Source organism: Engraulis encrasicolus, chromosome 13 (genome assembly GCF_034702125.1).
Source record: "Engraulis encrasicolus isolate BLACKSEA-1 chromosome 13, IST_EnEncr_1.0, whole genome shotgun sequence".
In the NCBI taxonomy this organism is placed as follows: domain Eukaryota; kingdom Metazoa; phylum Chordata; class Actinopteri; order Clupeiformes; family Engraulidae; genus Engraulis; species Engraulis encrasicolus.
In genome coordinates, this window is record NC_085869.1 from 21,491,189 (window position 1) to 21,504,928 (window position 13,740).

General features: G+C 49.1%; 1 protein-coding gene across 1 annotated transcript in view; it reads right to left on the reverse strand.

Annotated features, from left to right (window-relative positions):
* map2 (microtubule-associated protein 2) overlaps positions 1-13,740 on the reverse strand; it is a 48,696-nt gene that overhangs the window by 17,678 nt on the left and 17,278 nt on the right. The window contains exons 7-9 of the mRNA XM_063213445.1: positions 13,585-13,729; positions 12,740-12,799; positions 2,910-3,244 (exon numbers count right to left, since the gene is read on the reverse strand). Coding sequence (XP_063069515.1) covers positions 2,910-3,244; positions 12,740-12,799; positions 13,585-13,729 — 540 coding nt within the window. The remainder of the gene's footprint in view (positions 1-2,909; positions 3,245-12,739; positions 12,800-13,584; positions 13,730-13,740) is intronic.

Below are 13,740 nucleotides of genomic sequence, written 5' to 3' on the forward strand. Positions count from 1 at the left end.
ATAACAACACAATCACAAATATCTTTTGACAAAAAAAAGAACAGCAGCAATACACCACAAGTTCACAGAAGGTGAAAGCCGTCCGGCATTACTTTGCCAAACTTGAATGGAGCCATTCAGGGCCGCTGACAATTTTCCCGGGCCCGGGACAAAGTCTTCCAAAAGAGCCCCACACCTAACACATGCTGTATAATATAATGGGGAGACCCACTAATGGGCTCCTCTACTCTTGGGCCCAGGACAACTGACCCACTTGTCTCCCCCTGTCAGCTTCCCTGGAGCCATTACTGAACATTGGATGGGCCGCAGGACTCCAGACTCCAGCCTCTAGACCGGAGGGAGCATGAGTGCAATGGCTTGCCTGTCAGTGCCCATCCTGTGCCAAGCCACTCACCCCTAAAAGCCAGGCAACCAATGGCATCCTCAGTTAGAGCCTTTCCCCTGGGGAGCCTGAACCAGGGAGACATTTGCAGTCATGCAGGGGGGAAAGCTCAACGTGGAAGGGGGGTATATGTGTTTGGTGTGTGTGTGTGTGTGTGTGTGTGTGTGTGTGTGTGTGTGTGTGTGTGTGTGTGTGTGTGTGTGTGTGTGTGTGTGTGTGTGTGTGTGTGTGTGTGTGTGTGTGTGTGTGTGTGTGTGTGTGTGCATGTGCGTGTGCGTGTGCGTGTGCTTGCCTGTGTGTGAGCTTTGGGAGCAGCCAGACTGCATCTGTCCTGAGCAGTGACCTCTCCTCCCATCTGCACTCCACTGGATCATTTCCTGTCCCATAATAGCCTTTACGGGCACTCCCGCTCCCTGTCCAAATGTCCACATGAAAGCAAAGAGCAGAAAATGGCCACCCTCTCTGCCTCTGCTCATCAGTCGCACAGTTAGAGGCATATATTTGCCATTTTATCCAAATGTGGCTTAACACCATGCCAGTGTTAAAGCCAGTGCTGACTTGTTTGACTCTGCCCTGATGAAGGCCACACCTTGGCCGAAACATGTTGGTGTTTTTAACTTTTCTACGATGATTTAGCCATGTAAATTAAGTTATTTTAACTTTTTTGGAAGAGTGCCTTAGATACTTCTACTTTAGTGCTTTCAATTTTTTTTTTACCAAAGAGCACCTTCAGAATACCAACCTAAGACCAAACTATCCTTTTGTTCCAGTGCTGACTAACTCCTAACCCACAGCATCTAACCATTGACCTTCTTGATGTGACGTATGACCTGAGAACCACCTTCAACCTGAATAGCTTAACATGACATTATATTTAGCAAATGCTTATGCTTCCACATTATATGCTAAATATACAGTGTCATGTAAAAAGGCTGCATCTTGTTAAGACCATACCACAGCACCCATCATGCTATTTACTACTCTGTCTACTGGTCCTAACCCAAGACTTAACCCTAACCCACTGACATATCAATGGACCGCGCCCGTACGTTCTATTCCCCGTAACACACGTCAGTACCCTAACCCCAACCTTAACCCTAACCCTAACCCTTGGCACTAACTAATCCTTATCCTAACCCTGACCCCAACACCCTGCCCCTTTTTTCAGTAGCATGTCAGTCTGACAGACATTCTGCCTCAGAGCCACTGTTGAGGGCATAAAACATCCAAGACTAGGGCTCTAAATTAACACCAGCCAAACCGGCCAAATGCTGATGAAATTTCTGTTTGGCTGGTAGAAAAGACTGAAGAAGACCTACACCTCGACTGTCCACCATGCACTGCACACAGTGGTTTACAATCTATCCTGATTTCAATATTTATGCTCCCTATTGACATAGCTTTATTTTAAAGAGCTGTACTTGCTGGTGCACTGCAGATTTCCGCTTGCCCATCAGACATAAATATGCCAGAGGAACACGCCTGGCTATTGTCAGGCCATTAGAGGAGCCTTGTAAAACATGCTCGATGCTAATTCACTCGCTGCCGGTATACGGCACAAAACTGACAGCAATCAGTGAGAGCAACCAATATATCACCGGAGTGTCGTGTCAAATTAACAGCATCATAATCTGTGTTTGCCTCTTTTTTATGTAGGCCTGCAGTATACTGTATGTGCATCATGTACAAAGTACGGTATGTTTTAGATTTGTGTACTCTTAGGAAAAGAAGAAAAAGAAATAGCTTGTCAGTTTGACTGTTTATCTGTGCCTGTGTGAGTGAGTATGTGTATCTCCTGGCTAACATGATAGGGTTAGCGTTAGTTCACTACAGGAAAAAAAGCTTCTACTTCACTCCTCTCCCCTGCTCATGATCTAACAAGCTGGGAAACAGCAAAGCAGACGCAGCGAACACAGCGAGCAACACACACAGGTGTGACAGTTACACATAGAGCGCACAGCAGTGGGGAGGAAGACTACAGTGCAGATAAGCCAGAAGATTCTCCTATATGACAGAGAGGAGAGATATGTGAGAGAGAGAGAGGAGAGATATGTGAGAGAGAGAGAGAGAGACAGACAGACAGACAGACAGACAGACAGACAGACAGACAGACAGACAGAGAGAGAGAGAGAGAGAGAGAGAGAGAGAGAGAGAGAGAGAGAGAGAGAGAGAGAGAGAGAGGTGGACAGGACAGGACAGCTGAGTTCAGTTTATTTGCCATCTAAGAGCAAGAGCCATCTAAGAGCAGCAGCCTTGGCAGCAACAGAGAGAGACTGACAGACAAAGACACAGAGAGAGTGGGAGAGAGATGGACAAAAACAGAGAGGGAGAGAGAGACAGAGAGAGAGAGAGAGAAAGGGAGTGAGAAGGAGAGAGACACACAGAGAGAATGACAGCGAGGGAGAGAGAGAGAGAGAGCAGAAATAAGTGAGAGTTAGAGAGATAAAGGGCAGCCATGCTTGTCTCCAGCTCCTGCTATTGACGTCGCTGCTGCTGCTGCTGTTGTTGTTGCCACCCGAGGACTCACCTGGCCGCCCTTGGGCTGGTACTTGATGTTTTCGATGGAGCCGATCTTGGACTTGACGTTGCGCAGGTCGGGCAGCGGCTGGTTGATGACACGCAGCTGCTTGGGCGTGGTGGCGGGCGACTTGGGCGGCGTGCGGATGATGGCCACCTTCTTCTCGCCCGACAGCAGGCTGAGGGACTTGGGCGTGCGCGGCGTGCCGGGGGTGCCCGGCGTGCGGCAGGAGTAGCTGGGCGGGGTGCCCGGCGTGAGGGCCGTGGAGCCCGGCGTGCGCGGGGTGGACGTGCCGCTGCGGGCCGAGCGGGAGCGAGCGGACTCGGAGCGGCTGGTCTCCGTCCCTGGTGGGAGAGGAGGGTTAGGGATGAAGATGGCTTAGGGACGATGCGGTAACACTTTATAATTATGGATGCATAAAAAGCATTATAAAGACTAAATAATTAACTAAGGATGAAAATATCAACAAATGTTTTTTATTATATACTAAGTTGTATTAATGCATTTAATGCATCTATAATTGTAAAGTTTCACTGATGATGTTTTGTCTCAATGCCTTGTATCTGCTCTCTCTGTCTCTGTTTCCCTCTCTAATTGCCATTTTCTCTCTTTCTACAGAGGCACGATCACAGAGAGAAAATACTACAAACCTTTATTGATGTGACACTGCACAATTGATTTGACACACTGCTACAGAAAAGAGGAAATAAGAATGCTACAATAAAACCCTACGAATGTTATACTGAAAACATCTGGGTTATGTATATAACCCCAGTTCCCTGAGAAGGGACCAGACCTATTACTCATGGGACATGATCGACCTTGGTTGATCCACGAAGCATTTTTTATATCTTTAATCAAGCCGAATGGCAGATGGCTGTGTCAGTCAAGCTAGGGTCCGCCCACCGACGGCGGCTATTACTGCACTGACGCCCATCTCACTTCCTCTTTCGCTGCTGAGCCCCTCAGCAGAGACGCCGTGTGCTCAACCTAGTAATAGGTCTGGTCCCTTCTCAGGGAACTGGGGTTATATACATAACCCAGATGTTCCCTATCGCAGGAACTGCGACCTATTACTCATGGGACCGCCTCCAATCCCGCACACGTCGTGGCTATGCAGAGGGCACCATTCGGAATACGGTGCAGTGAGGGCCCCGCAACTTCCCAGGGCAGGGCCCCACCACCACCAGAACCACACACACAGTATGCCAACGCCCAGCTATAGGGGAGCGACAGGTAGTGGTGCGACTACACAGAGGCCAAACCTCCCCGTTGCCAGCAGTTAACACAGCCCGTGGGGCAGAGGGTCAGTCACCTCCCACATGAAGAGTCAAACAAAAGAGTGGAGAAACTCCACCCTGTCGCCCTCCATATGTCAAACACACATCCATCTGTGTATGGGCCAAGACAACGACACCCCTCTTGTAGAGTGTGCACACAGACCCACTGGGGGTGCCAAAGGAGTCCTCTGTAGAGAAACTCAGTAGCCTCCACCCATACGCGGCTGGAGCTCTGGAGCTGGGGCTGGGGCAGGTAGAGACCCAGTCTCTTTTTGGAGAAGTCAATGAGCAGGGCTTGACTCCACGGCGAGTCGGACAGGACTGGAGCCCAGGTCGAGCGAGCCCTAGGCCTGGCTGGAGCTCTGAAGCTGAAGCTGGGGCCAACCAAATATGCCAACTTACGCCTGAAGTGGGCCTTACCTCCCGAGGCTGCCTCATGACAAATACATAGCAGAGTGCAGCACCTAAACCCTGTGTGCCATCCAAACACAAGCAGAGGGCATGCACAGGGCAAAGCTCATGTAAATAAACCCCCAAGAACAACCCAATGGGGGGGAGTGAAGAGACCAGCTAAACAAGGAGCTGACATCAGGCATAAGGCTGTGTCCACTGCGAGGTGGGAAAGCCGCATTCTGGCGTAACACCACCGCACCATCCTCCGCAGAGAAGCGCGGGCAGGCCGGATGTACCAACAGCGCATGTACAGTATGTAACTGAGGCGCTAGGCCAAGGACAACATCACCAACAATACTGTCTCACATGCCAATTTTTATTCTTTTATTTATTTATTTTATTTTCAATGGCTGAGTTAGGCCCGCAGTGCCGTCATCATCAAAGAGGACGGTACAGAGGTAACAGGGAATGAGTGGCAGAGAGAGAGACAGGGGAGGAGCAACAAACTGACCCAGGTCGGTAAAACGTAAGAGTGCTCAACCATGTAGGACATGGTAGGACCCAATAATTATGTTTGAGGGAAAGCAGCTTGACACATGCTGACGAGAGAAGCCCAAACTGGGGGTCCACTCGTGCCCGTAGAATTTTCAGCAGGCCCCATGCCGACAAAGGCCCGGGTGGGGCACGCCATACGCCCATCATGACACGTGTCACCAGGGGATGCGAACACAGAGTTGCACACCCAAACCCAGAATGACATGTTGAGACTGCCGCCACATACAGTGTAATTGTCAAGGCTGCCATCGCTTGGTCCAAAAGATGCCGGGGAAAGCCAAGAGTGCCGGCAACAGGACACAAAAAGGAGTCGGGCCCCGGGTAGCGCATCACACCAACAAACATGTCACGCCAGCGCAGAAAGCAGGAGGGCAGACAGAGCCCTGGAATTCTGGAGAGCCCCTGCCACCTCACCAGACAGGCCGACATCCGATAGGTACAGCCTCTCCGAGGCCAGGCCACTAGTGCCGGCCGTGGCCATGCTATCTCCCCGTCGACCAGCCTCAGTAAGTCCTAGCACAGTGGGATCACCTATGGCGGGCCCACTGCCAAACAGCAGAAATCGAGAAAGCATGACTGGGCAGCTCCAGCTGGAGCCACCAGAATACACATAATCCTCATGCACCCTGGCCAGGAGCAAAGGGAGAAGGACAGTTGGGGAAACCATAAAGTGTCCCAAGGTCCAGGGCTATGCCAAGGCAGCCACTCCCCAGGGACGATTATCCCCCTGGGAAAGCTCACAAAGGGCAATGCACAGTTAGCCATATTACAAACGGGTCGATGTTGGCCCTGCCAACTGAGATCAGAATGCTCTCCCCCACCTTTGTACGCAGAAGCCATGCTGCTGCATGAAGGTAGCCCCTGAAAGCAATGCCACATAGAACAGGGGCAGGGAATGTACTCCATCATGCACGGTGATGCATGCCAGTGATGTTCAACCTATGGGCCGGGGCCCATTGGGGGGCCCTGAAGGTGTACCAAGTGGGCCTTGAAATAATTTTCTAAAACCCACAATCACATTATGGTGTGTGTTGCTGCTGATTTATGTGAATTTTATTTGTATTCGGGTCCGAGGTGGGCCCCGAACCTTTGTGACAATTTCGAGTGGGCCCCAAGTTGGGAAAGGTTGGGAACCCCTGATGCATGTAATCGCCAAAGTGTCGTCTGATCCAACCTACACAGGAAGGGGCGAAAGCCTAGCAGCACTGTGAGGAGCCCAAACACCTTGACATGTAGTTTGGCTTGGCTGGCGGGCCAAAAGCCATTGACCACCACGCTGTGACCGATCCGTGGTGGATGCATAAGGTGCCATGGTTAACCGGCCCCCCACCACACTGACAAGCACTCAGGGGTCTACCAAACCCCTGTGCCTGTCCCTGCTTGGGTAGAAATACTGAGAAGTGCGTCAGACCCGAAAAAGCCCCAGTCACAATAAGCACATTGGCAAGGGCACCACTGCCGCGCCAAGCATGCCCAATAACTACAGGGACAACTGTGTTGTCCCCGGCCAACCCAGGGAGAACAGGCTGAGTGACATCAGTAAACTGTTCATGCGCTCCAGGTACAGTAGGGGATGCGGGCCCTTAGAAATAGGGGCGAGTCAGACTGAGGAATACAACCGGCTGGGCCAGGAGAAGAAACCTCTGAATGACTCATAATAATAAGAAATATTATGATTAGCTCGGCCATCATAATAATAATCATTGTTATCATTATTATTATTGGTATTACCATTCTTGTAATTATTATTATCATTAATAATAATAATAAATCCCGACCTCTCCCAATGGGTCAATGATGGCATAAAGAGAGGTGGACGGTCTGGGCTGTAACACCGCTATAACAGGCAATACCAAGCACGTGAACACGCACGAGAGAGAGAGCGAGCGAGCGCGCCGAGCTCCACTCCAAAGCCTGACTAGAACTCCTAGGATGCAAACGCAGAAAGACCTGTGTCTGACATGGTTGGGTATATATGTGAAATGAGCAGACGTCAGATCCATAATGACGACCCAGTCATTAATTGGCAAGTACACTCGACGAAAATGTGCATGTGGAGTGGACACAGAACAGAGCAGTCCCCGGTGCAAGACCATAAGGCAAGACAGAGGCTGGCGTGAAAACCCTATGTGCGTGAATGACAGCAAAATAGGCAGCTGGCATAAAGTAGCCCCCGTTGCGCAGCCACCAGACATCTGGAGAGCGCGCACGGAGACGGGGCGAACCCAATTACGCACGCATTGCCATTGAACCAGTACAAAATGTGAGGCCCCAGTGGCAATGCAAAACGCAGGAATATCCTGCGTCGGACAAGAACAGACATAGTGCGCCAGGCAGACGTCAGTATCAAGAAATATAGGCTAATACAACATAGAACCGGGCGAATGCACCCGACAAAACGATGTGGAGTGAGCATTCTACATTCCCGACATTTCAGTCACTTTATTTACCCTCAGAGGGAAAACAAGTATAACTTTGCCCGGTATGCCGTAAATTGAGGCTCGGGCAGACATAGTGCGCCAGGCAGACGTCAGTATCAAGAAATATAATACAACACAGAACCGGGCGAATGCACCCGACAAAACGATGTGGAGTGAGCATTCTACATTCCCGACATTTCAGTCACTTTATTTACCCTCAGAGGGAAAACAAGTATAACTTTGCCCGGTATGCCGTAGATTGAGGCTCGGGCACCAGCTTTCGGTCGTGTTAACAATTGTAAATAGTATTGCTAGCCAGTAGTCGAAGCAAAACCATTGCGCGCTCCCGCGCGTCGATGTCTGCCTGGCCAAGCTGTGTATGAAGCCCGTCCAGTGGGCGCAAGAGCCAGACACGGAGATAAGCGCGCGAACAGTGCGCGCCTCGTCTCGTGACTGTACACAAAACGCAGGGAGTTCTCCCCTTTTGCCAACCCCATAACAGTAGCACGACCATCCTTATAGCAGAATAAGGGCATGTTATAAGTCTGGTTTCCCGTTGCAGATGCCCACGAGAGCGCTGCGAGGGGTACTTTTACTGTATTTAAATTAATTAATTAATCCAGACCTGTGCCAAGGTGAAGCGCTGCGTCTCCACTCCCTTTATAGCCGAGATTAGGGAGGGTGAAATGTTTGGATGTCCTGCACAGAGGCTCCTCAGAGCGGCAGTGCAAGATAGGTAGCCTACCTTTAAGGCATTCACAGATAGTCGTGCAATCACAGACCGTACATGGGGGGAGAACAACATTTTATTTCACAACTGACCATCAGAAGGGACCGTGCAAACCATCAGTGTGCAAACAGATCAATTTGTTTATTTGATGTGTACATGACATGTGTTCGGGCAACATTGGGCGAACCAGGTGCTTACGTGAACATACAGTGGGTCACAAGTGTGTGGCACTGGGTGTGTCCTTACGCTGTACAACGGGGACCATGGGACAAAACGTGCCAGTGGTCCCACATACAGTAGAGGTCGGCGTAATCCAGCTTGTGTTCGGTAGACGTCCCCGTCCGTCCATACATGCGACAAAGCCCCAGGCTGCTGCTCACCGGGCTAGTATACTGCCCTACAATCTTAGAACGCAGTAACTCTGAAAACGGCAAACTGAGAAAAAAGGCTTCAAAGTTTTCCATATGGCGCGACAACTGTGTTGCCGGTAAATTGGTGGTGACACTTCCTGGTAATGCTTGTTTAGGATAGAAATTTAATGCACACAAAAAAAAACAAAAAAAAAAACATTTATGTGTCTTTTTGCCACAAAAAACAGAGTTACTGCGTTCTTGGCTGGTATTACTGCCACAAAATGGAGTTACTGCAGGAGTTACTGCGTTCTTAGCTTGTATTACTGTCTACTCCCAAACCAGTCCCATTGGAACGTGCAGCAGTAACTCGCCGACTTACTGCGTTTTTGTTTAACTTTTTTTGGGTCATTTTTGCACTTTCAAAATGAGTTTTCTCCAAAACGGGACGGTGTTGGACCACCATTTTTGGACACAAGACAAATGAGGTAGTTTAGGTAATGGTAAATTGACCATTTTGAGTTACTGCGTTCTTGTATTGCACGGCAGTATAGGTCCGAGTCTAATCGGCCTACGAGCCCAACTTACCTGTGTCAACACTTCCATGCGCCCAGTACAAGTAGTCAAACCACCCGTCAGAGCCATGCTACAGGGCGGGGGATAGGCTAAAAGCCTAACTGAGCTAGCAGCGCGCGCCATGGGCTAGAAGGGGGTACACAAGCCGGTCAGGGAGGGGTCGGAACTCAGGGGCTCGAGGAGCTAGCTGGCTAACCGGCAGGTTAACACGCTCGACTGGCCTAGCAGACGGGTAGAGACGGCGTCTGCATTGAGGATAATTCCGTTGCTGAGACGCTCTCTCAGCGTGCCTAGGGGAACGCAGACCAAACACGAAACAGGGTCTTTCCCTTTGGGAAAGCGGCTGTATCGTGTTCTCCCCTCAGGGAGGCGCGTGCGACCCAAGGCCCCCTCCATAGATGTTCGTATCTCGAGGACATCTGAAAATCCTGTAAATAAAAACATCTGAAACGACAGAGAAAACAAGTTAAGAATCGCGTGGGCACTCTTAGCTGGCGTACACCGGCTATTACGAGTAATACGCCACACGGAAATTCATTAACAAATAGCAACATTGTATATTTTAACAATGTCGTAACAGTGATACTTTACGTGGACCTTTCCCGGCGAAGCAAGAAAAGAGGAAGTGAGATGGGCGTCAGTGCAGTAATAGCCGCCGTCGGTGGGCGGACCCTAGCTTGACTGACACAGCCATCTGCCATTCGGCTTGATTAAAGATATAAAAAATGCTTCGTGGATCAACCAAGGTCGATCATGTCCCATGAGTAATAGGTCGCAGTTCCTGCGATAGGGAACCTTGTTTTCAAAAACTTCACTAAGGTTAATCCAATTGTCCAAGTGTAGATAGTTTTACTGTAATTGTTTGGGGGGGGGGGTAGTTATCACTGCTTTTACTTCCTAAAATACCAAATATACCGGTACAAATAGTACAAAGAGTCTTTTCAGACTGACCAGCTAGGTGTCAGGGGGAGTTTCAACTGGGAACTGAAGTGCTTCTTTGAAAATGTCAAATGTGGTCAAAGCTCACTTGTAAGACAGTGTTTTGTTTGGTACCCATCATGACCCAAATTGTAGGTTCCTGAAGTCTGTTTTTAATGTGAACATGTCATGATGGTTCAAATTACGAACCATCTGAAAACACTTCCAGAACTGGGAAACTTAAATAATGTGACTGTGATTACAGAACAATTGAATGCCATGTATTATCATTGTATCCATGTGTAGCCCCTTCAAGCACACGCTGTAGGCTAATGTAAGGGACTGTACGTTATTTACCGGGGGGGGAGGGCTGGTGCGCTGGAAGTCCGGTCCAAAAAAAAAAATCATGGCCCTCCCCCACCACCTCAATTTTTTCCCCATGGCCCTCCCCCCACTTCATTTTTGTTTTCCCATGGCCCTCCCCCTACAGGTACAAAAATGTAAATGCTAAATATAATTTTTGGTGCTGTTGTGTGAGAAGACCTTGCGCCATTTAACCCCGACGCACGGCGCCCTCCAGCTCTGTTTCGCTATCCTTGTCGACTTAAACATTTGGTTATGTCAGTGCATGGCAATTGTCACAGAGAGATGTGCACGAACAGTGTAGCCTATTAACTGTTCTGTTCAACTTTGGACCGAGAGATTCGAGGCGGCTGCTCAACTGCGGAATCTCGAAGTGAACCCCCCACCCTCTCTTCTCTCTCGCTAGAGTCTAGGTTGTCAATCATGCGGATCCTAGACCAAGCTGCGTGAGCAAGCGGTCTCACCTGCAGGATGACTCGAGTTGGTGGGATTACAGGGTTCAAGTAGGAGTATGGCTCCAAACAGTAGCTCTAGCCTACACTATTTCAAAACGTGTTTTTATTTTCCCAAAAGTAGACATTCTTGTGGACACCGATGAACAATTAAATAAACTGCTGCCTTTTTAGGGTGGCGCGCTCCAGTTTGACAGCTGATAATGCCGGTTGGAAGAAAATAGGCTACATTTCACTTCGAGATTCCGAAGTTGAGCAGCCGCCTCGAAGCTCTGTCCAAAGTTAGTAGGCTTGTTCGTGCACATCTCTCTGTGCCTTGCGATGCACGGACACATCACCAAATGTTCAAGTCGACTATGATAGCGAGCGAAACAGCTGGAGGGGCGCCCTGCGTTGGGCACGGTGACAGCGATTTCCTCGACATCGCAAAGTTGGTCCTGGATCAATATCTGGTATGTTAGCCTATTCTAGGTCTGATTCCAAAAATTAACGGGCATGCCAAGTGCCGTCACGGTGGTATACGGCCCTGGTTATGGCTAGGTAGGCTCTGGTTATGGCTAGGTAGGCTATTACAGTGTCTATGTGGAACTGTGCCTAAACCAAAACTAATTCCTAAACAACCTGTCAGTGAAAATGTGTGCACCAACCTAACAACATGCCAAATTACTGTATGCCTTTACCAAAACATATTCCTAAACTTAACCTGTCAATGATTGTATTATAATGAATAATTGTAGGCCTATTTTGTAACAGCATGGCACTTCTGCATAACTGATCTTAATCCATAGGCTACAGAAGACGTTACAGGCGCAAAATCTGACATAGATAACCACTCAAACCAGATGTTGATCCAGGACCAACTTTACGATGTCGTTCCAGCAGTAGCTTAACCCGAGGAAATCGCGGTCACCGTTATGGCACAAGGTCTTTTCCACACAAAAGCACCAAAATAATATTTAGCCTAGGCTAATACATAATTCGGTATGCCTACACGCATCCCTAGGTATGCCTAGGGATGACTACAGATACACGCTTCAGTGCTAAAGTATGCACCCAGGACCTTGCATCGCAAAGCGATGTGTTTCAGAGAAGTATTGCATTTTGTATTATTATTTAAAATAAAATAAAATAAAATATATTTTTTCCCATGGCCCTCCCCCTAACTCCGATTTTTTTTGCCATGGCCCTCCCCGCCACCTCATTTTTTTTCATCATGGCCCTCCCCCCCCTACGCACCAGCCCTCCCCCCCTGGTAAATTACGAACAGTCCCTAATCACTGGGGGGAAAAAAAACGTTCTATTTTCTACCATTGTACTATACCACTATGACAGTGCACAGAGCCTTTAGTAATACATTACAACTTGATCATAGCCAAAAGCTAATTCATAACAGGGTTATTGTCTTACATGGTGTTGATGAAAATGTGAGATTACCAGTAATTGTGCTATATACATAACCTTTACACATCATTCTAAGTGGACATGACATGACAAACCCTAAAACATTACACCTTACTTACAACTGTATGTCATGCTGAATTAAGCTAAGTTAAAGCAGTGAGCAGCACCTGCAGATAGCAAAGTGCTTGCTGAGCAGTGACTGAGCACATAATGACAATTGACCGCAGCATCAGCTTAGAGGTGTAGAGAGACAATTGATGCATGTGCATGTGTGTGTGTGTGACAGAGATGCATTGCTCTGACTCCTCAGTGCTCGCCGAGCCCCCCTGTGGGTGAGGGGTGGCAGGGCAGGAGGAATGGAACAAGGTGAAGAAGAAGAAGAGCAAATGAATGACACTCACTACCAGCCACGCTGTGAGCCCGTCCCGTCCTATACTCAGCTCGGAACTCAGTGCGGAACGCTACAGGGGAGAAGCAGCAGCAGGAGGAGGAGGAGAGCAGGAGGAGAGGAGGAAGAGGAGAGAGGAGGAGAGGAGAAAGGGAGGAGGAGGAGGAGGAGGAGGAGGAGGAGGAGAGCGGGAGAGAGGAGGGAGGAAGAAAAGGAGGAGGAAGGATGAACAGGAGAAGGAGGAGAGAGATAATTGAAGGAGGGAAGAGAAGTTAGTGAAGCAGGAAAGGTAGTTGCGGCAGCAGTCAGCAGCATTGACTGGCAGACACACAGACAGAACATTCAGCAGGATTGAAGACAACAGAGCAGAGCATTTCAAAAGTAGATATTCAGGTATTTACTTTATGTACAGTATTTGTACGCCCCAAAAATAAAAGTGTGTGTGTGTGTGTGTGTGTGTGTGTGTGTGTGTGTGTGTGTGTGTGTGTGTGTGTGTGTGTGTGTGTGTGTGTGTGTGTGTGTGTAAGTGTGCGTGTGCGTGTGTGTGTGGTGCGTGCATCAACACTCATGTCAGCATATACTGTATATTTAGGCACTGAACACTCACGTTCAGGCCAGTGTGAGGTGGGTATGCATGCTAGTGTTTGCGTGACATCAGTGTGGTTTTTCATTTATCTAATTTGATATCAGAATACTTGAGCAGTGTTTAAGTGTTCTCATATGTGGGCCTGCCTGATGGTGTGTGTGTGTGTGTGTGTGTGTGTGTGTGTGTGTGTGTGTGTGTGTGTGTGTGTGTGTGTGTGTGTGTGTGTGTGTGTGTGTGTGTGTGTGTGTGTGTGTGTGTGTGTGTTTTCTCACATGTGGGCCTGCGCGGTGCTGTAGATCCGGAGCTGGTGATGGAGGTGGAGCTCTCCTCGGGCTCCGCGGGATGATAGCGCCTGCTCAGGATGGATGCTGGCCTGGGCAGAGACGACCTCTTCTCTGGGCTCCTGGAACCACCATCCTGGGAAAGCC